This window comes from Pelodiscus sinensis, chromosome 2, assembly GCF_049634645.1.
Source record: "Pelodiscus sinensis isolate JC-2024 chromosome 2, ASM4963464v1, whole genome shotgun sequence".
NCBI lineage: Eukaryota > Metazoa > Chordata > Testudines > Trionychidae > Pelodiscus > Pelodiscus sinensis.
The window spans coordinates 78197963-78221024 of record NC_134712.1 but is presented as its reverse complement, the minus strand read 5'-3'; the positions used below and the strand labels follow the sequence as shown (position 1 = coordinate 78221024).

Sequence of the window (23062 nt, the reverse complement as noted above, 5' to 3'; positions counted from 1 at the left end):
ACCTTGTTTGGAAAGTGCTGCTCTCCAGGTAGGTAAAAGATATAAGAAGAAAGAAAAGTAATTGGTTCTTGATTATTTTCAATTTAAGATTCAGCAGACGCCTTCTGAATAATACCTTTTCTAGGTATTCTAAATACTGTCCTACCTTTACTTATGATGAAGAGAAATGAGCAGGCTGTTCTGTCTACAGGCTTTAAGTAGTTTATAAAATACATTATTTTCCCCCTATTTGCAACTATTCATTTTAATAAAACAATGAGCTAGGGCCACAGAGCTAGAGGGAAGAGTGGTGTCATGTTTATAATTCTCATGCTTCCAGCAGTCTGCGGATTGAACCCAGCCCCCATTGTAACTTGGGGCAGCTACTAGAATAATCCCTCAAGGGGGTGAGGTGAGTGGTGACTCCATCCCTGCAGTTCCTATACTTTGTGGTTGGTTCGGACCACTATCAGTACCGTGTCCTACTCTTTGGCCTGTCATTGGCGCCTAGTGTTTTCCAACACGCTCGCTGTCGTAGCGGCATACTTACGTCGCCAACGATTTATGATTATTCCCTATTTAGACGACTGTCTAATAAAGGGTTTATTGGAGACAAATACTCTGTACATGATATCCATAACCAAACACACTTTCGAATTCTTAGGCCTCGTTCTCAATTAACAGAAGTCAATGTGTTTGCCTATAAACACCTTAGAGTTCATTGGAGCCTATCCAGATTCAACCGCAGCAAGGGCGTATCTACGAATGCAGAGATTCCAAGTAATCCAAGATCTTGTTTTTACCATCACAAACAGTCCCAGAATTTCAAAACTTACCTGTCTTACCTCTTGGGGCATATGGCGGCAAAATGCCAGCATTATTGTTCCAGGGCTGGCATAAGTCAAGGATCTCTAGGGCAGTGGTCCCCAACGCGGTGCCCGCGGGCACCATGGCACCCGCCGGGGCATTTGTGCGCACCCGCCGGGGCATTTGTGCGCACCCGCCGACAACCTGGGCCGGCCCCGGCGCACGGCGCATGGGAGACGCCGGCCCCAGGCGCGCAGCACACACTGGCGCCAGGTGCGTGGCGCTTGGGTGGCCCCAGCCCCGGGGCACATGCGGACACGTGGCGCTCGAGCCGCGCCAGTGCCGACCCCGGGCGCGTAGCTCGGGCAGCATAAGGCGCTCGGGTGGCCACAGCCCCGGCCCTGGGGAACATGCCAGCACCGGGTGCAAGAGCATCCTCGTCCCCTGGCATGCCCCCGGACGCGCAGCCCTGCCCCCGGGCGCCTAGCGCGTGAGTGGCCCCACCCCCTGGGCGCCCGGGAGCCTCTAAAGGTTGGGGACCACTGCTCTAGGGGATGACTTTCTCCTCCACTGGGGAGGCCCCCTCCTATTCGCTTTTCCTCCTACACCACTCAACCCCAGGGTTCTCAAGAAGGTCAACAGAGATGGCACAGCAGTGATTCTCATAGCTCCATTCTGGGCACAGCAAACGTGGTTCCCTTACCTTTACCGGATATCTCCTCACCTTATCACCTTTCCATGTATTCCGATCTCCTAACCAAAGACAACAGGACGTTAATTCACCCTCAACATGATACGCTACAGTTGACAGCCTGGCTTAAAATTGGTTCCAAGAACACAAACTCCAACGTTCGGAGAAAGTGAGAAATATTTTATTACATCGTAGAAAGCAGTCCACTTGAACCACTTATCTTCAAAAGTGGCGCAGATTCTTATCTTGGTGCACTGCTAGGAAGTTGGATCCACATACTGCCATCTTGGACTACATCCTACAATTAAAAGAAACAGGGTTAGCTCTAGCATCTTTGAAAGCACATCTAGCAGCTATCACCACATTCCACACCTCAGTGGATGGTTCTTCAGTATTTGCATATCCTACCACACGTAGGTTCCTCAAGGGTCTCCTCAACGTATATCCTCCGCAAAGGTTATCACTGCCTGCGTGGAACTTGGAGCTAGTTTTGGACACTCTAACCTGTGCTTCCTTTGAGCCACTAGCAACCGCTCCACTTATAATAATGATGCTTAAAGTTATATTCCTGCTAGCCATTACTTCTGCTCGCAGAGTTGGAGAAATAGCAGCCTTGATGGCAGTTCCACCATACACCAACTTCAGCAACAATAAAGTCACGTTACATCAACACTCATCCTTCCTTCCAAAGGTCTATTCAGGCTTCCATATAAACAAGCCTGTCGTACTCCCATCTTTCTACCCCAAGCCACACGGGAGTGCTCACGAGACCATCCTTCATTCACTAGGTGTGAGAAGATTGCTTGCATTCTATTTGGAAAGAACTAGAACTTCTGTAAGATGGACTGCCTGCTAATTTCACTAGCAGAACGTAGCAAGGGTCAACCTATCTCATCGCAACGTATCTCAAACTTTATTGTTATCTGCATTAAGAAGTGCTATGTTATACACAACAAACCATTACTGGACACACTGAAGGCCCAGTCTACTAGAGCCGTAGCAACCGCTACAGCTTTCCTTCGTGGGGTTCCTCTAAAAGATATTTGTAGACCAGCGGCTTGATCCACTAACAATACTTTCATGAAGCATTATGCAATCTCTCATAAACTATCTACTGACACCGCTGTAGCGTCTTCAGTGCTTTCTACTGTGGACAAGCAACGATTCCGTTAGCTGCCTTCCTTATATTCAAGTACTGCTACACAGTCACCTACAGTGGAGCACCCACAGGAACACTACTCAAAGAAGAGGAAGTTACTCACCTTGGTGCAGTAATGACAGTTCTTTGAGATGTGTGTCCCTATGGGTACTCCACTACCTGCCCTCCTCCCTGCTTCAGAGTCTCGTTATATCTTTCAGACACTGGGGTGGACTTGAGGAACTGGCAGGAGCCGGACCACGCGAGAGATCAAAAAGTGTGAACAGCGGTGCGACCGCTGCCCACGAACACTCCAATCTGCGGCACTGGAATGACCTGACGCCTACAGTGGAGTACCCATGGGGACACACATCTCGAAGAACTGTCGTTACTGCACCAAGGTGAATAACTTCCTCTTAGTTCTGTGTGACATTAGTCATATTCACTTAAAGAATTATTGGAAGGCATTAAAGGTACGTCTACAGTGGAGTGTAAGTCCAGACCCAGACATGAGCTTAAAATCTGCACACAAATCTCTTGGACTTAGTCTTCAACCAAGGGTCCTAGCACCCCACAAGTTTGGACAGTTCAAGTCAGGACCCTGGGTTCAAACCTGGGTAAACCCAGTCCACCTTGGGCTCGTGTTCCGTGAGTCTGCCAAAAGTATCTCTCAATCCCTTGGACTGACTTTCTTTGGCAATTCTTGGGGGAGAGGACAGTTGACTTGCAGTAAACACCAGCTTGATGATCTGATGTATTAGAACAAGGGGCTTGCTTTTGTTTCCCTCTTCTATTTTAATCTGAGCACTGCTCTGCAAACAAAACTTCAGGGAGCCTTCTGCATTTGCAGCGGACATTGACAAGAAGAAATCCTTTGCAAAACACAGTGCTTCATGATTGTGGGAGCACAGGCAGATTTTAATCTCTGCAGTGAGTCCAGCTGAATAGTAGATTTTAGTAAGAGTTCAAGGAATGACCATTTTTACTACCAAATAGTGAAGAAGCTGGCAGTATTGGAAGTTTACCTGACCAGTGCAGAGAGTGGATTAAATGACTCAAGACTGACTACTGGAAAAATAGTGACAAGAACCCCACGTCAGGCAACCTGCCAATGCTTATTTTATGATGAATTTGATCAGTTGCTAAATACTGCATTGAGCATAGAATCAACAGTGGTGCACGATGACTTGGTCAACCAAGATGGCAACCTGTGGAACCAAATGAGGTCAGCAAAGTGACTGACTGCTGTTGACACCAACCCCAGAGGAGGCTTTGTTGCAAAAGCAGCTGTAGTTTGTCCCAGGGCTGTACTCAGAAGAACTCTTTGGTGCCCCATACAGGAATGGCCTGTCATGGAGCCTGGTAAGTTTCCAGCTCCATTTTAATGTTTATTAATATAGAAATGGGAGCAATTTCTATTCTATGAACAAATGCAAAATTTAATACGATCCCTGAGTAGCAGTGCAGATCCATTAATGGCAGATTGTGTACTAGCACCTCTGTGTTCACCACTACATGGAATTCAGAATGGAGACTGGGAAATGCAAACAGTAAAGAATATATTTAAAAGTGAGTTTTTAGAGGAAAGCCACAAATTTTTGATAGCACATTGCTACTTGTTAAAAATAATTTTATATCGCCATCCCCATAAGTACATTGCTCTGTAACCATGTAACAGTGTAATAAGGTGCATGGAAACAGTGAACTGTGAAGGATTATGAAATATTCCTTTGATAAATATGGTCTCATTTCAGTTAAATATATTCATGCAGTCCTTTGTTTCAGATATGACTGGGGTTTTGTGCCAGGAGTGTGAGCATGACAGTGGAGTTGTGTGTATTTGCATGCAGTCATAACAGGCTCAGCTATGTGGAAGCTTGCACAACATTCTGTTGAGTCTTGATTCTCATGAATTCTGTCCCAACCCCAAGTACTGAATGCTGCAAACTTTTCCCATAGCAGGAACTCCAAGCAGTCACATTTTGGGGAAGGGCATGTTTTCCAGGGCTACCTTGATAGCTGATCATCCCACTCCACTCATAATGGCACTGTTCAGTAACTACTTTAAATATTTCAGTGGTTTCCCCCAGGCAACTTGCAGTAACACCTTTTCCAGTCAGGCACCACAAGAACTGTTATGTCCTCCTAAACGTGGTATGCATGAAATGATAGAACAACCTTTTGTAGAACAGATAGTGACGTCCCCATTGCCCTCCCAGAGCCCAAGTTGTTTGGCAGTTCTTAGTTGGTGGAGGGGGAGGATGGAAGCAGTTGTGATTTTTAACTTGCCATTGTCTCTGTATTTATTTCACTGTGATTAATTTAGCTGTGTTCAGGGAGTTTCTGTGGGATGAAACATTCTCAAAATTTACCAAAGTTCAGTTTTAAAAGTAACATTTCACATCCTTAAAACTTCACAAGAATTTTTTTCTGTGCTCCAGCATTGAGCTATTTAAGATAATAACCCCCTGTGTCTTGTTTTATTTCAAGTCCCTCAGCTGCTACAGGCTGGTACTGCTACCATGCAGCAGAAGCCTGTATCAGTGTACCTTCAGGGACCATTCCAAAAGGAAGCATTTCTGTGATAAACATAAAGTTTTGGACGAGGCCAACAAGGAGGTCCAGGACCAAAGGACTTATAGCTAGAAAAAAGGCATAACAAGAGGGAAGCAGAAAGGTTCAGGATGACTATACAGCTTGAGGACAGGGTTGCAGCATAGAAGCTGACATTTGCTTCCTCGTTCTAGAAAAGAATAGTGGCAAAGGGAGGATGACTGAATTCAACAGAAAAGAACTATTTGAATGGCTGCTACCACTAATATCCACATAAGTACTGGCTCCTGCTACAACCACATCATGGCTTGAGTCCCCTCTGCAGTATGCTGTGCTGCAGTCAAGGAACAGCTTGGAAACTCCATTACTGGGTGGCCCATGCAATTGGGCCCCATCAGTGACTGGGCAGGGCAGCAGTGACTCATTGAGTCTTCCATTTTGACATCATCCACCATAAATGCCTCAACTCCCTTTCCCTGGCTCCTAGCACTTGGCAACTGTAGAAGGAAGGGAAAGAAGATTGGGCAGCCAGGGGTCGTGCAAGAGTAGATGTCTTGTAGATGGTTTCACTGTTGGTACTTGTTCATGCACTGTTTGTAAGGTTCTGTTACCAGGGCCGGCCCGAGCCATTTTGGCGCCCCGTGCACACGGCGCATGTGCAGGCCCGTCCCCGGAGCGCATGGTGCATGCGCTGCCCGGTCTGGCCACCTCTAGGGAGCACGTGCTCACCACCGGGGTGCACGGTGCATGCGCTGCCCAGCCCAGCCCGGCCTGGCTACTGCTGCTGGCACGCAGCGCCTGGCCGTGCAGGGTCCCGCAGCCATGGGGGAAGGGCACTGCTGGCCAGCGCCGTGGGAATGGGGGTGGGGCCGGTGCTGTGGGAGCCAGACGCGCGGCGCCTGATGGCAGCTATAAGGAGCGCCGTGCACCCCTTACAGCAGCTGCCCAGCTCGCCCACCCCTTAGTCCGGCCCTGTCTGTTACTGATGTATTGGTGTGGTAATGGCAGTTGGCCTGCCACTGGAGAGATGTTAACCGGGTAACCAGTAAGCATAGTGATAAACATGAGGCTTATCAGTATGCTTACGAGTTAACTGGCCCTTGCTAGTTATCTATAGCAGCAGCCACCATGCTGGACTGGAGCAGCCCCAGCCGCAGCAGGGCTGGGCAACAGGACCTCACAACTACTGCAGAGCCACTGTCAGGACCTCATGGTTGCAGCTACAGGGGGCTGTATGGCAGGACCTGGGTTAAAATGGTTAACCAGTTCCATGCTATTTAAGTGGTTAACTGTTTTAACATCCTTACCTACCAGGCAATGTGTTTGTTGTATTTATCTAATGTTTCTAAATAAAGCTTTTTATTTTAGTAATAAATGTTATTGCTATCACTGCCACACATCATAATATGTATTTCAAATAATAAATGCAAATACATGATCAGAGATCATTGGAAATTTTATATAAGTGCTGTTTTTCAATACCTCTAGCTATATCAATACCGGTATCAGTCATGTCTGTACATGAATTCATACTGTGAATTAGCATTTCCTCATTTCACATTTGATAAATTCTCAGGCCATTCATAAGTACATTTCATGGCAATTAGTGCCTTCCCCCTTTCTCCCGTCAACATGAATATTCATAAAGCAACTCTTCTCCCTCTTCATCAGCCCATGCAAGTCTGTAATATGGGACCACCAAGCATCCTTAACTGCTGTTGCCTGTGTGCATTCACCTTCATTTGTGCCACAAAACTACTCATTCCATTTATGACAATGTCATTAGGTGGGAATAGCATCACAGTCTGCCAATCAACTGCATCATACATTCTTTTTCTAGTGTAACTTGTGTTGATATTCATAAACTGGTTATGTTGGTCTATAAACATTTGCATAACAATGGAGTTTATCATTTGCAGTGTATGTACTCATGCTTTTTGAGGGAAGCAAACCATGTGTCCCATCAGTGGCTGCAGTACAGCTTGAAAACACTATTCCCTCAAAGCCAGTAGTGATTTCCAGAATATCTTTTATGCCCACCACTTTGGGGTGTACCCCACACTTGATCACCTAATAAACCTCTGCCACCACGTTACCTACAGTTCTTTCCAATGCCAAACTTGTTGACAACAGACATAGCGTAGTCTGGGATACCCAGCTTTTAGATTACTATAGTAACTCTTTCACAGTGCTGCTTCTGTATTGCTGGCTTTTGGGAGCATTCAGGCCAAAAAGAGAGGTCTTAGCAGACAAATGCTTGACAGGATATGTTGGTAACCTGTTGAAACTTCCTGTAAAATGCAGGTTTTCCCAGGTCACACCACAAAGAAAGAGTAGAGTTAGGAAGTCTAGGATATGGTTGGACTTGATTCTGCATACTACAGTGTGGACACTAGAGCCCTGGTTTCGGGCATAGGATTGGCATAGGGTAGATGCTGATGTCTTGGGTCCAAATACTTAGAGTTTCACTAACCTGGATTTACATTGAAGTGTAGACATAGTCTCAGATTCCAGTATGGAGTGGGTAGTAAAATCTGTATAGAATAGTATTTTCTTAGGCATACAAAATTAAGCAAATCCTTTATTGGTTTGCATGCATGAAATACAGTAGCTAACTGGGTCTTTAAAAGCCTTTTTAAAGCCTTTTTGTGGATTATTTAAGTCAGATTGTTAAAAGTAGTATAATATCTGGATGGTAAAATTCAGTAACTTATTCATCCCAAGATTTTCAAACTTTAATTATTTAGTTTGAATGGGATTTTGGTATTTTTATTTACAAATCTAATATTTATCATTTTAATTCTTTCCTATTCTTTCATACAAATGTGCTTTCTTTTTATGGTGTCCAAGGAGTCCCAGAGTGTACTGAGTGCTCTTAGAAGTAACATTCCAATGACCCAAGTGCCTCTCAGTCCCAAGCAGGAAGATTCTGGAAGACAGCTAGTTCATAAATCATCAAGAAATGACGACAACTTGGGGTAAGTTTATTTTTAATTTATAGCAAATATAAATTAATAGAGGCAAATAGGCTTATATTAAATCTTAATTTTGAGAGAATATAGTGTCTTATTTTAAAGTTAGGACTCTACAAAGGCTTATATTAAATCTTAATTTTGAGAGAATATAGTGTCTTATTTTAAAGTTAGGACTCTACAAAACCTCACCAGTTTCATTTTATGTGGGGTTTGTGGACCAAAACAGGTCAGTGTTGTAAAAACCACACAAAATTCTTTGAGTTGGAGAGATTTACTAAATCATTGATTTTTATTTTTCTCTTACCCAAATGACATCAAATGTTTGAGAGGAAAGTACCCCAGGGCAATGAATTCCCACTTCTGAGATTTTCTTAGTTGTTGTATGGTACATTTTGGAACACCTTCAATCTCAGACTCCTGTAAGATAGTGGAAGGCACCAGGAATTCACTTTTGCTGAATAGAGACAGGCAGGTGGCCCATTCCCCTTAATTTCTTCTGTAAGGTGGCATGGACGGGAGTGGCCATTTGGCTAGGGGGTTGGTTGCCACCTGAAGATCCCAAGAGGGAATCACTGACTGTCCCACGGACATTATTGAGGGGTTTATAAAAAACAGCCAGTTACAACAGTGATAGCATTCATATATATACCTAGATAGGCCTCTCTTCCAGACCTTCTCCACCTTCCACTCCTTGAATAGATTGAAAGCTAACCCTAACTTTCTCTTCCATATTTGAGAGAAGCCAGGGAAGGACTCAGTGTCACATTGAAACAGAAAACCGTATCTATTTTTGCCTAGTTTGTGTCCTCTGGTTTTAACTGTGATCACTGACCAGCTCTCGTATGCATAAAAACAATGTTCATTTCTCAGCTTTCCTTTGAATTCGGTAAGAAAAATAGTCAGGAATAGTGTTGTATTACAGGTGTCAGGCAGATAAACCTTTGCTAATATTGACTACTGAAATTGTACATAGTACTATACTAACAAACTGAAGCCATTACAATTTATTAATTTTTTGTTCACAACTGGAATACATTCTGATGAGTGTACACAATTTCCCTCTCAATTTATTCAGTTGCTGCTGGACAATTGCTGAATAATGCTCATGTTTAGGGGACTGAATTTTTTTAAATTATTTTCCCAGTGGCACAAAGATGTCTTTCACCTCTCAATATGTTTAGACTTTCAGATCCATCTCAGAACACTCCACCAGATGTAGACTGGGATTCTCAGGTAGCTTCTCCTGTATTTGGAGCGTCTAACAACATGAAGAACAGTCTGACTTCAAGTCTGTCTGCTTCTGTTTTAGAATTAGAACTGAAGTCCAATGCCAAAAATAACCCCTTCAACAGTACTTTCAATTCTAGATCCCATAAAGTTAGATCAAAATCTGAAGATGTTGCTCTTGTTGCACCACTTAATCTTGGAACTGAAGTAAATTCTGTTATCAGCCAGGCCTCAACCAGAAGGCAGATGGTTGTGAAAAGGGATACAAATGAATCCATAAGGTGTATGGTCAACACGTGCTCAGGTAAAGATGAGATGATCAAGAATGACTTCCTCCTTAAACCCCACAAACAAGAGGCTGATAAATGTACCAAAAGAAAGAAAACAGGAGATGAGAATGTGAGTAGCTGTGAAAAAACATCTTTCAACAAGGAAAACTCTTTCCCTTTTCAAGCAGATGCTCAACCTGTTAATGGAGATTATATAATTGATAAGCCTCTGGACCTGTCTGATCGTTTTTCTACTATTCTCTGTCAAGAAAAAAGCATAGGAGGTGACGAGATCTGTAAAAATAGAGTAAGACAGGTGGCTATGCATGAGGTTTTTTCACAGATGGTGAAGCCCATTCCGAAAGGTTCTTCATCTAGCCAAAATACTAATAGTGGAAGTTATTTGTTAGGGAAAGAGTCACAAGAAGATTCCTATGTACAGGAAATGATTCTCCAGTCACGGGGCAAAACATGCCCAGATAAAAAACCTCTGATACAAATAAAAGAAGAAATATCTGCTTTCAAAATCCCACCTTTGCCAAACACAGTGGAGACAGAACTGCTTTTTGATGACATGAAGGTATGTTGCTTCCCTACAGGAATTGTGTATTTTATGCTTTTTCCTTTCCAAATATTTCATTTAAAGACTGAGAAATACTAAAATTGTAGTGTTTTTAGGTTGATGATGGCCATGAACCAATTAGAAAGAAAACCAGGACAGGACATAGAGAATGTGAACTGGCATCTGTACTTCAACCAAACCCTTGTAGAATAACAAAAAATAAACCACGGCAAAATGAACAAGGTAACTTAAAATTTTCTTTCTTTAGCCAATGCCTATGGTTTAAAGGAGTGAAATGTTCATATTTTTGTTCCCTTCCTCTGAACCTACTTCCAACTTCATGTCCTTTGATACGCCACCTCTTATTCATAGAATTACCTCTTCCTTAACTGTCTCCATCCTCACATACCTCAAATCACTTTTTCAAAACATACCTGTTTCATGAAGCTTGTATCAATAATGTCCCCATGTCATTCTCTGTTCACTGGACAGTATTTGTCCATGACTTTATATGGTAAAACTCCAGTTGTCCGGCATCCAGTGGTCTGGCACTCCTGATAGTCCGGCACCAACTGGAACCCGAAAGTGCTCCGGCCAGACGGACAATTGGAACTGCTCTGCCCCCAGCTTCCCCAAGTCCGCCGCTGGTCATTTTCAGCAGCGGTGGTCTTGGGAAAGCCCTGGGGCAGACCACCCCAGCTGCTCTGCCCCCGGCTTCTCCAAGTCCGTTGCTGCTGAAACTGACCAGTGGCTGACTTGGGGAAGCCGGGGGCTGAGCAGCTGGAGTGCTGCCGGGTTGGTCCCACAGCGCTGCTCAGGTGAGGGGCGGCACTGCAGGACCAACCCGGCAGCACCCCAGCTGCTCTGCCCCCGGCTTCCCGAAGTCCGCTGCTGGCCAGTAGTGGCTGACTTGGGGAAGCAGGGGGCAGAGCAGCTGGGGTGCTGCCGGGTTGGTCCCACAACGCCGCGCTCTCCCACCCTGCCCAGTTCCCCGCTGACCCCTCCCCCCTCAGATCCCTCATAGTCCCCCTTCCGGTACTCTGGCATATTTGATAATCCGGCACTCCCTGGGTCCTGAAGGTGCTGGATTATTGGAAGTTTACTATATTTTTAACTCAACGGGGCAGAAAAGATGTTTTTAATCTAGCTTACTTTACATTATAATAACTGTATATTGCAATGCACTGCACTATATGAGTAAGATGTTGAAACAAAATAAGTTTCTGATGTTTTACAATACACCACTTTCTCGTATAAAAACGTCGCATACCTAGACTATTAAAATTAATGATAGATGGCTAAATCTGTCTGAATGTTTGTTTGCATTTATGTTCTTTCTCAGAAATTCCTGCTTTTTAGTAGTCTCAGAGGGGTAGACGTGTTAGTCTGTAAATGAAAAAACTTAAAAAACAACGAATGGTCCTGCAGCACCTTAGAGACTAACAAAAAAATGTAGATGGGCTTTCATGGGCACAACCCACTTCTTCAGATGAATGGAGTAAGGCGTCCAGGGTACAACTTTGCAATGGAGAGCATTACCACCATTTACTTCTATTTACAGGAATTATGCTATATATTTTCACTTTTCTAATTAAGGTCTCTGAATCACTGTGTCTCTTTAACTGTTCTCTCAGAAGAATTATTTTGGAGTCAACTGAAACAATACACTCTGCCCCTCAACTTAGCCATTTGTTTATTAGTATCGTTACTTCTTTGGTCATTATCAGTACTGAATTGATTGGATGAACTGACAGACCATGTGAAACTTTTTATTGCAATATTATCTTTATTTAAGATCACCATATTTATAGGTATACAAAAGAGCGAGAGTGCATCATTAAAGTAACAGTATACAGTGACTATACAGAAAAATCTAAATGTTTTAAAAATTCTTTATATCTGAACAAAATTATATTGAAATAGTGTGCTTATGCTACACTGTTTCAGCGTTGTCATGAGAAAAATCGAGCCTAAAATAATGAATAACTGGAAAGGAAACAGACCTAAAATTTGTCATTAGATGCTGTCAGTAGTTTGAATCTGATTTGTCTTTTCACTCTTGCTTCCTGTATCTCCGCATCTAAGATAAATCATCCTTAGAAAATATCCAGTGGAGTATAGATCCAGGAGCAGACCTTTCTCAGTACAAAATGGATATTACAGTTATTGATACCAAGGTAAGCAGAAATTTGAGTTTCACCCTCATATCCCATAAAATAAATAGTAAAGTTACCTTTTTTTTTTTTTTACAAAAGAGTAAATTAAGCTTAACTTGATAATGGGCTACATACCTAAAGGATGGTGTGGAAAAAATTGAGAAATGCCAAGACTAGACATAAACATTACAAATGCATTTTAATTGTATTTCTAAAACAACTTTGCAAAATGGAAATCTAAAACTAAACTTGGCAAAGCTTTCCATTATCCATTACAAAGTTAGTGCCACATTCTTTTGAGTGGTTTCCTAATAGCTATGGAAAAAGGGAATAGTCATTACTAAAATGTTTTGGGAAAAAAAGAATGAAAATTCTTAATTACACAGTTTGTCTTTTGTCAACATTCAGTGTGAACTCTATTGTAAATAGTTTGACACTTACAAGCCTTGACTTGATTAGCATCACTGACACTTGATCAATAATGAAGTAAGGGCTTGCTGAGTGTTTTCCTAAATAGTCATTGTTTTCATAGGCACTTCTGCCCTGGGTCCCTCTCCCCACCCCACATTCCCTGAAGCTTGAAATATGTTAATTAGTTGTAACTTAAGTGTGATAACCATTACTATGCTTTATTTATTCAGGAAGGCTCTCAATCAAGAGAAGGAGAGACTGACCTGGAGTATACCTATGTTAGTGAAAGCATGCTACTAAAATTGAAAAACCAAGAGCAGAAAGAAGAAGGCAATCCAAGTGTGTATTTTTCTCCCTTTCTCAAATTGATTAGTACAGTTTTTATTTGTAGCATTACTGTAACATTGCAGTAACAACTACAGGTTCATTGTTAATCCATTTCCTGTCAAAGTCAGTAAAAGACTATATTAAGGTCAAAGACTTGGATAGGGCTAATAGTTTATGGCTGAGATTGTACTTCTCCAGTTCTATAAACAAATTAAATATACCTCATATAGTATTTGTAGTCCAACCTGAATTAAACATTAAAGTACTGTCATGACACAAAAATACCCCATTATTGACCTTATTAAACTATCTGTGGAAAGATATCATTTTTAATATGCTAAAAATAATTGTGTATATATGTATATAATTATTTCATGTCTTATGTAAATCCATTTGATTTATTTGTATTTTAAATACCTATGGTAAATCGGATGAAGGTGGAGTATCATTCACCAGTAAAGAATGCAGATATTTGAGTTTGGATAACTCCACAATAGCAGCCAGTAACAACAAAAAATCCATTCATGTAGTGCAAAGGTTAAGGATTTGTTATTGACATCACTTTGCATATGTACATTTACATCAATCAAAATATCTTTTTGAGGTAGATAAGCATAATCCATATTCAAAAGATGAAGAACAAGGCACACAAAAATTGTCAATTGCCCAAGTTGTAGTGAGCTAGTGACAGAGCTGGAAGTATAAACCTGTTCTTTTGACTAATTCTCAAAAAAAAAACATATGTTTTGTTGAATTCAGTTGTCAAAAGATTGATTTGGATGTTCATTCTGACCTTTTTTTTAGAGGGAGAAAGAAAAATGAATGAGAGCTTAGCGGAAATGTTTGATCAGACATCATATGAAGAATATAAATCTTATCTAGAGGAAGATAGTGCCTCACCATGTGGTGCAAGAGAAAATCCTCTTGAGAAAGAGAAGGAAAAAGAGGAAGTGTCATCAGCAAGCAAACTAATGAGTAATACAGGTGTTTTTTCTTTAATATTTATGTTAATAATTTGGTCAAACTAAAGGGGAATTTTATTAATTGGGACACAATCCCACTAGAAACAGAAGTATGCCAAATATGTGAATTAATTCAGTATTCCAGAATTTTTAGAGAATAGAGAAGGCTTTTTAAAAACTACTGCATTAAGTAACTCATTTAGCAATCCTACAAAAGCAGGAAAGTATCACAAAAGTCAACATAGGGGTTGTACAGTAGGATGTCTTTTATAAGAATCACCAATTCTTGGTGTTAATGTACTGATTTGGTTGCAGTTACCTGCTCAATTAATGGGGAAGGTGGGTTTCCATGGGGAACTGTTTCTGAGACTCTTTTAATATTTTGCATCCTATTAGTTTCTCTCTCTTCTTTGTATTTCCTCTTTCCCCTTCTCTCATTTCACTTTACATCTCCCACTACTGTCTTTTTGCTTTTCAGTTACATGAGATTTTAATTCTCTTGCTCACCCCATTCCATGCTTCTCTTACTGTAAGTGTATTCTGTCTGTTGCCTCAAAGCTATTCATGTATTTAATTGAAGCTTGATTTCAGTACTCATTCAGCACATTAGAGGATAAATAGTTCTTCTAGTGATGTCCCCGTGGGTGCTCCATTGTTGGTGTCAGGCTTGTCCTGTTGCCACAGATCGGAGTCTTTTCTAACAGTATCTAACAGTATTGGGCCGCCAATGTGCGTAGGGGGGAGTTCCTGTTTGTGCCTTTGGAGTTTGCATATGTGGCCCAACTGCTCTCAGTTCATTCTTTGCCGCTTTTGGTTGCAGATGGAACTCAATTCCTCGCCTTCTCTTCAGAACTCTGTAGATAGGAATTGACTCTAATTAGTTTGTAAAAACTTATTTGGTTCTCATTATCTTAGTAGTAATTAGATAACAAACATTTTTTTTTCTTTGCATTTATTCCTGTAAATAGTTGAGGTGCAGTTCCTGAGGTACAGCGCATCACCAGACTAGCTGGTCATGGCCCTCATGTGCATATTTAGTTTAAAAAAAAACCAAAAACACCGCAAGAACGAGGGAAAAGAAGAAAAACAGGATAAAATGATTGTCATCAAAAAGGAAATCAGAAAATAAGAGCCACCGAACACATTGAACAGCATGCAAGGAAAAAAAAACCCGCCACAGCCAGAGCAGACCAAAAAAAGCAAGAGAAAACAAAGACACAAAGAGGCATGAACAACAAAATGCCTGTTTCAAATGGCCATTGGTCTTTTATTTGTTGGCTGGGGGAGGCATATGTCCCCCAAAAGTGTGTGCATTGTCATAGCCTCACAGCTCAAGCTCACAAGGACAGAGAGCTGAGGCTACGCATGCTCCTATTTGACAAAGAACTCGAGCCTCAGTCAGATAGAGATGGCAGTAAAGTACATGAGAAAACCCCGAGAACTCCTTCACTTAAGCCTTTGGCTAAAGAAGGGTTTAGCATGGGAGACAAACTGGGCACCTCCTGCACCAGGCACCTGCGTGCTGTGTTATTGATGGACCCAAAATCCTGGTCTGATCAGACCGCGGCACCAACTGCTCCAGCACCGTAGAGCTCTGATACCAGCTAACCTGACAAGACTGCAGCACCGACTAAGACCTCAGTGCCAACAAAGGCCAGGTCTAAATCAGCCAAGCCCTGGCCTCACGCCCCAAGTCCAGAGTCAGTGCCATTCCCTCCGGCACCAGTGCTGCCTCCACCAGCACGGTGTTCCCCGGCACAGCAGGACACTTCTTCGAACTGTTATTGTTCTTCTGCTTATACACACTATAATGCTCCAGTGCCAGATCCGGAACCAAGACCTAGATCTCCCTGTGATTCCTCTTTGAGGCATTAGTCTTGATCTCCATTGTCAGTTCATGGCTCTCCTCATCCACCACGGTCACTAGTACTCTTACATTACAGCCTCTTCCCAACTTATGGACCAGTTACGGACCAAGCAATTTGTCATAACTCGGTTTGTTCGTAAGTCGGACCCCATAGAGTTACACACTACTGCACTGTTCGTAAGCGCGGCTCGCATTCGTAACTCAGGGTCCGCCATTTACAACAGCTTTAGTCCTAACTCCGAACGGTCGTGAGACAACCGTTCGCAACTCGGGGACCGGCTGTATAGCAACTATGACGACGATCGCAGGAGTGTACTCTCATCTCAACACTGCTCTCCACCTAGAGCCTACAATCATATGAAAGACATCGGACACGGTATTCTCATCATCCTCCATGGTATCCTGAATGGACCTATCACTCCTGTTATCCACCTTGCTGGTCCCCCTACCATCACTGGGCACTGGCACCATCACTCTTGGTCCAGAGGTCCATATCTCCCTCTCATCCCCATGTTTCCCCTTTCATAATGGAGGATGTGAAATGGAAGAGGAGCAGATTATTGTTGACCCTGATACCAAGCAACCCAACATATCACCAACTGACAAATCCTTGTACTCGCCAGAGGAGCTGATCATTCCTAATGACCCATCACCAACTGATCACCTGAATTAAATTCAGGACTTAAAAGGTAGCTACCAGCCAGGCAGTAGAAGTATCAGAGGTGTATGAAAAACAACATATGCTTTTAAAGAATCTTCAACCTGCCACAAAATTGAGAATTGCATTTCTCATAGATGAAGCAATTATGGAAACTGCAGTTGAGGTCTGACAGACACCAGCCACAGCCCCCCAAACAACAAGAAGAGTGATAGAAAATACTTTGTCCCTCCAAGGGCATGGATGTTTTATTCCTTCACCCACAATTAAATTCCTTAGTGGTTGATGCTGCATAGCACAGATCCAAGAACCCACAATATAAGTCCACCACTCATGACAAGGTCCATAAGTGGCTAGATTTTTTTGGCAGGAAAATGTATTCCTAATTGACGCTCCAGCTTCGTATAGCCAATTACACAGCACTATTAGCCAATCACAACTTCAATAATTATGCAAAATTGACAGAATTAGTGCAGCATCTCCCTGATGATAAAAGGTGCATATTAAAATCTATAGTACAGGAAGGCTACACTATATCTGGCACAGTGCTGCAAATGGTGCTCAACCCTGCTGACATGGCTGTAAGAGCAATGGCAACATCTGTTGTGATGAGAGGCTTATCATGGTTGCAGACAGCAGGTGTCCCGAAAGAGCTTCAGACTGAAGTCAAGGACTTACCATTTGATAAAGACAAACTCTTTGCTGTGTAAACAGACAAAGTCTTTCACTCTAACAAAGACCCGTGAACCACCTTACGTACTTTAGGGAGGTATATGCCCCCATACCATAGGAGATGGTACACTCCCTGCCAAAGACAGAGAGACTTCTCCTGTGGCAAGCAACAAAAGTAGAGGCCATTCGACCAAAACTGCTTTTAGGGCAAAGAACCAGCACCTATGAGCTCCTAACTCCTGCTCGTCCCACCAACAGGCCTCCAAGCAGTAAGTTTGAGTCTTTGGTCAAGGGCCAGCATGACCTCTTTACTCCATCAGTGCCTTCCAAATGCACCATATTCCATCATCATTCATGCCCTTTCTACAATCAATGGGCAGCAATCACCACGGACCGCTGAGTCCTAGAAGTCATCAAGTGCGGTTATTCTATCCTCTTTATTTCAGTTCCACCATCCTCCCCCCACCATCCCTTTTCAGGATGAAATGCTGCTCCATCAAAAGGTACACCACCTCCTATGCATAGGAGCCATAGAGAAGGGTGTCAAAGCAATAACAGGGCAGGGATTTTATTCAAATTACTTCCTTACAGAAAAACACACAGGCGGTTGGAGACCCAACCTCAATCTCCACTATCTAAACAAATACCTCCACAAATGATTCAAAATAGTCACACTGACGGCAATCATTCTGGCACTAGACAAGGGAGACTGATTTACAGCCTTCAACCTCTAATATGCTTATTTTCATATAACCATACACCCAGCGCATAGACACTTACGGTTGCTTCAGACCATTTACAATACAGAGTTCTTCCTTTCTGACTCTTGTCTGCCACCAGAGTCTTCTCCAAGATCCTGGCACTAGCCGCAGCATCACTAGCTAAGGCATCATGATTTTTCCATACCTGGCCAATTGCCTCATTCGTGGCCCTTCCCAGCAAGCCACAAAAGATTGGTTCCTTTTCACCAATGGGTTTTTCAAATCTTTGAGCCTTATTATCAACGAGCGGATGTCTACCCTCTGCCCCACTCAGTCCCTAGAATTCATAGAAGCTCATCTTGATTCTATGACTGCATGAGCATACCTGCCAAATCAACATTTTGATGCCATAAAAAGCTTGATTTCAATCATGATATTGAGCCCAACTGTCTCAGTACTGACCTGCCTTCATCTCATGGTGACATGATTGCTACAACATATGTCATTGATATGCACCTCTGCATTTTCAGGGCCTTCAACACTGGCTTGCCTCGATGTACACACCATCCAAACACCAGGTGCACAAACACATTGCAGTTCTACAGAGGGTCCTTTCGTCCTTACAATAGTGGACCGATTCACAGAACCTCCTTGCCGGTGTCCCATTCCATCAGGCACAACCATCCAACCATATTACCACAGATGCTTCGCTCCTCAGCTGGGGCACCCACTTGCAACATCACTACATTCAGGATACCATACTACCTCAGGTCCATCCAAGAGTCTAGCCTCTGTATCAATCTCCTGGAGCTTCATGCTGTGCACAATGCCTGCAGATGCTTTCTTCAACATATCTGGGATTCCATGGTACGCATTCTCACCAACAACGTAACTACAATGTTTTATATCAACCAGCAGGGGGAGCTTACTTTCGATGCCTCTGTGTGGAAGCAATGCACCTGTGGAACTGGTGTATCCACACAATATCAGCACCACTGCATCATACCTACCTGGAATCAAGAATACAATTGCCATCCATTTGCGATAGATCATGAGTGGGGAAATCCATATCTGGGTCCTACACAACATCTTCCACCAATGGGGTTGATCATCTGTAGATCTCTCCATAATGTGCCAGAACACCAAGTGTCCCCAGTGTTGCTCCAGAGTGGGCATAGAAGCAATATCGCTGAGAGACACATTCTTTATCTCATGGAATACTCACCTCCTTTATGCCTTTCCTTCCATCCCACCCCATTCCCAGAGTCCTCCAAAAGATAGAGTGGGACAATGTCTGAGTCATCCTCTCATAGGTCTGCCTGGCCCATCCCGGGGTTGGTTTCCCTGTGTGCCTCCCTACCCACTAATGAACCGACCAGACCTATCACAGAACAAAGGCACTCTTCTTCACCTGCAGGTGCAAACACTACATCTGACAGCATGGTTTCTTTCTGGCTCTCAGAGGCGGAGCAGATGTGTTCACAACAAGTGAAGTCTGTCTCACTTCACAGTAGGCAACAAACCATTCATAATACTTACCTATATAAGTGGGACCATTTTTCAGCCTGGTATGTGAGTAATGGGGTTCAGCCATCTACTGTACGTCTTCACACAGTCTTCGACTAATGTCTCTTAAACAACAAGTTTGTCAGTTTCATCACTCCTAGCTGGGAGTACTCCTAGCTGTGCTCACAGCATTCCAGCCACCAATTGACTTATTCTCCATATTTGCTCACCCTATCTCTAAAAGATTTCTCAAAAGACTACATTATCTTAATCTGCCACGTAGACCTATACCACCCATGTGGTACTTGGACTTGGTTCTTAATGCACTAGACCACCCTTTGAGCCCACGGCCAAATGTTTGTTCTACCTCTTAACAGTAAAAATGGTTTTTTTAATGGCTATCACATCAGCAAGGCAAGTTAGTGAGATTGCTGCTCTCGCAGCATCACCACCCTACACCATATTTCACAAAGACAAGGTTGTCCTCCAACCCCACTCCTCCATCCTACCTAAAGCCATTTCAGATCTCCACATCAGTAAGCCTGTTGTTCTCATTACCTTCTGCCCAAAACTTCATGCTTCCTTGGAGGAGGCCATTCTCCACACCCAAGATGTCCAAAGGGCATTATAATTGTATATAGATTGTACATGATTTTTCTGCAAATCACAGACTCTATTTGTTTCACTGCTGGAGTGTTCAAGAGGAAAGCCTCTCTTGTCGCAGTGTGTCTCAAAAGTGATAATGACTTGCGTCCTTCAGTGTTACTCCCTTCAAGGTAAGCAATGGCAGCATCGACAGCCTTCCTGAAAGGAGTCCTGCTTGAAGATATCTGCTATGCAGCTACCTGGTCTTCTAACTATACTTTCACGAGACATTATGCAATAGCCACATCAGCAGACAAAAGCTCCACAGTAGCCAATGCAGTCTTTTCATCTGCGCATAAGACCTAGCCAAAGCCCACCTACCATCTGTGGCATACTGCTGTGTAGTCACCAACAGTGGAGCACCCACGGGAGCATCATTCGAAGAAAAAAGGGAAGTTACTCACCTTGTGCAGTATCAACAGTTCTTCGAGATGTGTGTCTCCTTGGGTGCTCAACGACCCACCCTCCTTCCCTCTTCTTCAGCTTGACATTCACGCAGGAGGGCATACACGAAGAAACTGAGGGGAGACGGGCTGTGCTCATGAACTCCAAAGGTGTGACTGGCATGCACCCCTTTTCCCCCGCACACATGCACAGCCTGACTAGATACTACTAGAAAAGACTCCAATCTGTAGCACCAGGATGAGCCCGACATCAACAGTGGAGCACCCACAGGACACACATCTCAAAAAACTGTCACTACTGCACAAGCTTAGTAACTTTCCTTTGTGAAATAGTAAAATTGAGAAATTTAGAGGTGGTTTGGTTCTGGATGATAATGGTTAACTCAAATAATTTTATGCTAATTTTTTTAAAATTTACTCTTACAATTTATGCAGTATGTCTAACTCATTGTATGGTCATTAAATCTAGGCAGTTCAATAACAGACTTACGGCATGAATTTATTTATTTACAGAGCATGAGGATAAACAAGATAAAACTAAGCAGAAAGCTTTTGTGGAGCCATATTTTAAAAGTGATGAAAGGTAATGAAACATTTATATCAATGTATGAGAACAGAGTTTTCCTCTCTGAAGAGTCCTTATCCTTTCATAAAATAAAATGACTAAATAATTCCCACAAAGACGCTGAAGCTGTACAATTGGAAAATCTGTAGATGAATTCTGAGTAGTATTAGAGAATGAAGATGTGTTTTCACTTTTATTATGGGAGTGCTTAGGGGTCAGCTGAAAATGGGGTCCCATTATGCTATAGGCACGCACTATATATTTTACAAATGTGCATCTCTGTCTGTCCATTCATCTGTGAGTCCATTTGTTCAAGAACTCCTCCTAAGCAGTAAGAGCTAGGACCACCAAATTTGGTATGCAGCTTCCTCTTATCAAAACTTAAAGCAAGGCAAGGGTTTGATTGTGCCAGGACAATGGGATTTGCCTGGACTTTGATTGTTTCTCATAAAATGGAAGGGGAGGTGTCGGGTAGGAGAGACAGTTACACTGTAGAATGACCATTGGGGGGCCAACAAGGGACCAGAGATGGAGTTTCTGTTTTTATGTTGTCTGTCCCCCAGCTGGGGGACATGCACCCCTCCCCCAGCCATGCCTGCTGCTGCGACCATGAACAAGTGCTTCTCACCTGGCCCCAACCTGCTGCAGTGAGAGAGGGCTGGGGTTGTTCTCTCTTCCCCAGGCAGTCTGCATAATGAATCCTTTTCTTACAGTTCCTCTCCCCCATGCTTTATGAAATTGTCTTATGTATATAAATATGCATAACTCAATGAAGCTTTGGACAAAATACCTCATGTAACCTATCAATTTTAATGTCACAATCTGCTGGATCTGTATATCTTATTTTGGTGCATGTGTCACCCTTGAATGTAAAGTTAGAGATATGGAAAAGGAATGGTTTGTGATTTTAAAGTGCAAATAAAAGCCATCAGCTGTGTTTCCAGTGCTTGCACATCTCAGTATCTGGGTGATCACCTGTAAATAGCCTCCTTTGTCCTTTAAGTCTAAGCAGTGGATGGTCTTAGGAAGACATGTGACCACCCCAGCTGGTAGGATCTCACCAGGTAATTTTACATGGAATATGGGAATGCAGAAACAGAATTCCCCCCCAAAAGGAATTTGTTTAAGATGCAGAGTTTTCAGGCTCTTTGTCTTTGGCTGGCCTGAGACACCCAAAAAGGATCCAGAGACCCCAGGGATAAAAAGATCTTCGCTGGCTTGGAGTTTTAGCTGAAGTAAGAACAGTTTTAGGGTAAGTTTGCAATAAGCTTTAGTGTGTTAGAACTAGCTATGCATTTTATTTTAAATTTGTAATTTACTATGCTCTGTCCATTTTCACTTGCAACCACTTAAATTACTTTTATTTCCTGTCAAGCCCAGTGTAAATAATTGTTACCTGGGGGAGCAATCAGTATGTACATTCTCCTTTCATTATTAAAGGGTCTTGTCTGAATGGTTTATTTGGAGTTCTGATCCTATTTGGTGTGGGAGGGTTCCAGGATACAGTGCCTAAAACTGCATTCTCCTCAGACCTGAAGAGATTGAGTGTCTGCATTGCTCTTCAGGGAGCGCTGGGAGCGAGAGGGAGGGAGCCGACAGTAGTGATCTCAGCTCTGTTCCTGGGCAGAGGGAGACCAGGAGATCTGGACCAGCAGGACAGGATGATGATAAGCCCCAGAGAGGAAGGAGGTTTCAGAGGCTTTGTCAGCACACCAACCCCAGGTCTTCTGTAACCTTACCTTGTCTCATCTCCAGCCCCACCCAGAACAATGATTTAAATAAAGAAATACAAAACTATTTGAGTTAAGGATCCGAGCAATGCCAGACAAATCTAATATAAATTAGGGATGTGAACAGATAGTCGACTATTTGATAAGCAAATGCTTATCGGATAGTCAACACACTAGTTAACTATCAGAGAGAGGCAGCAAGCTGTGTGTGTGGGGGGAAGAGGTAGGGGTGCTTGAAAGAGGCCAGAATCTGGGCT

The 23062-nt window shown here is 43.0% G+C and overlaps 1 protein-coding gene across 7 annotated transcripts in view; it reads left to right on the top strand.

The window, feature by feature from the left end:
- The window catches only part of RBBP8 (RB binding protein 8, endonuclease), a 114612-nt gene that overhangs the window by 76648 nt on the left and 14902 nt on the right, over positions 1-23062 (top strand). For 6 of the 7 annotated variants that reach the window (XM_075920885.1, XM_075920886.1, XM_075920887.1 and 3 more), the window contains 7 exons: positions 8019-8146; positions 9325-10219; positions 10318-10444; positions 12287-12378; positions 12999-13107; positions 13900-14079; positions 21024-21093. In XM_075920885.1, the coding sequence (XP_075777000.1) occupies positions 8019-8146; positions 9325-10219; positions 10318-10444; positions 12287-12378; positions 12999-13107; positions 13900-14079; positions 21024-21093 (1601 nt within the window). The remainder of the gene's footprint in view (positions 1-8018; positions 8147-9324; positions 10220-10317; positions 10445-12286; positions 12379-12998; positions 13108-13899; positions 14080-21023; positions 21094-23062) is intronic. The other variant, XM_075920888.1, reaches the window with a different exon arrangement.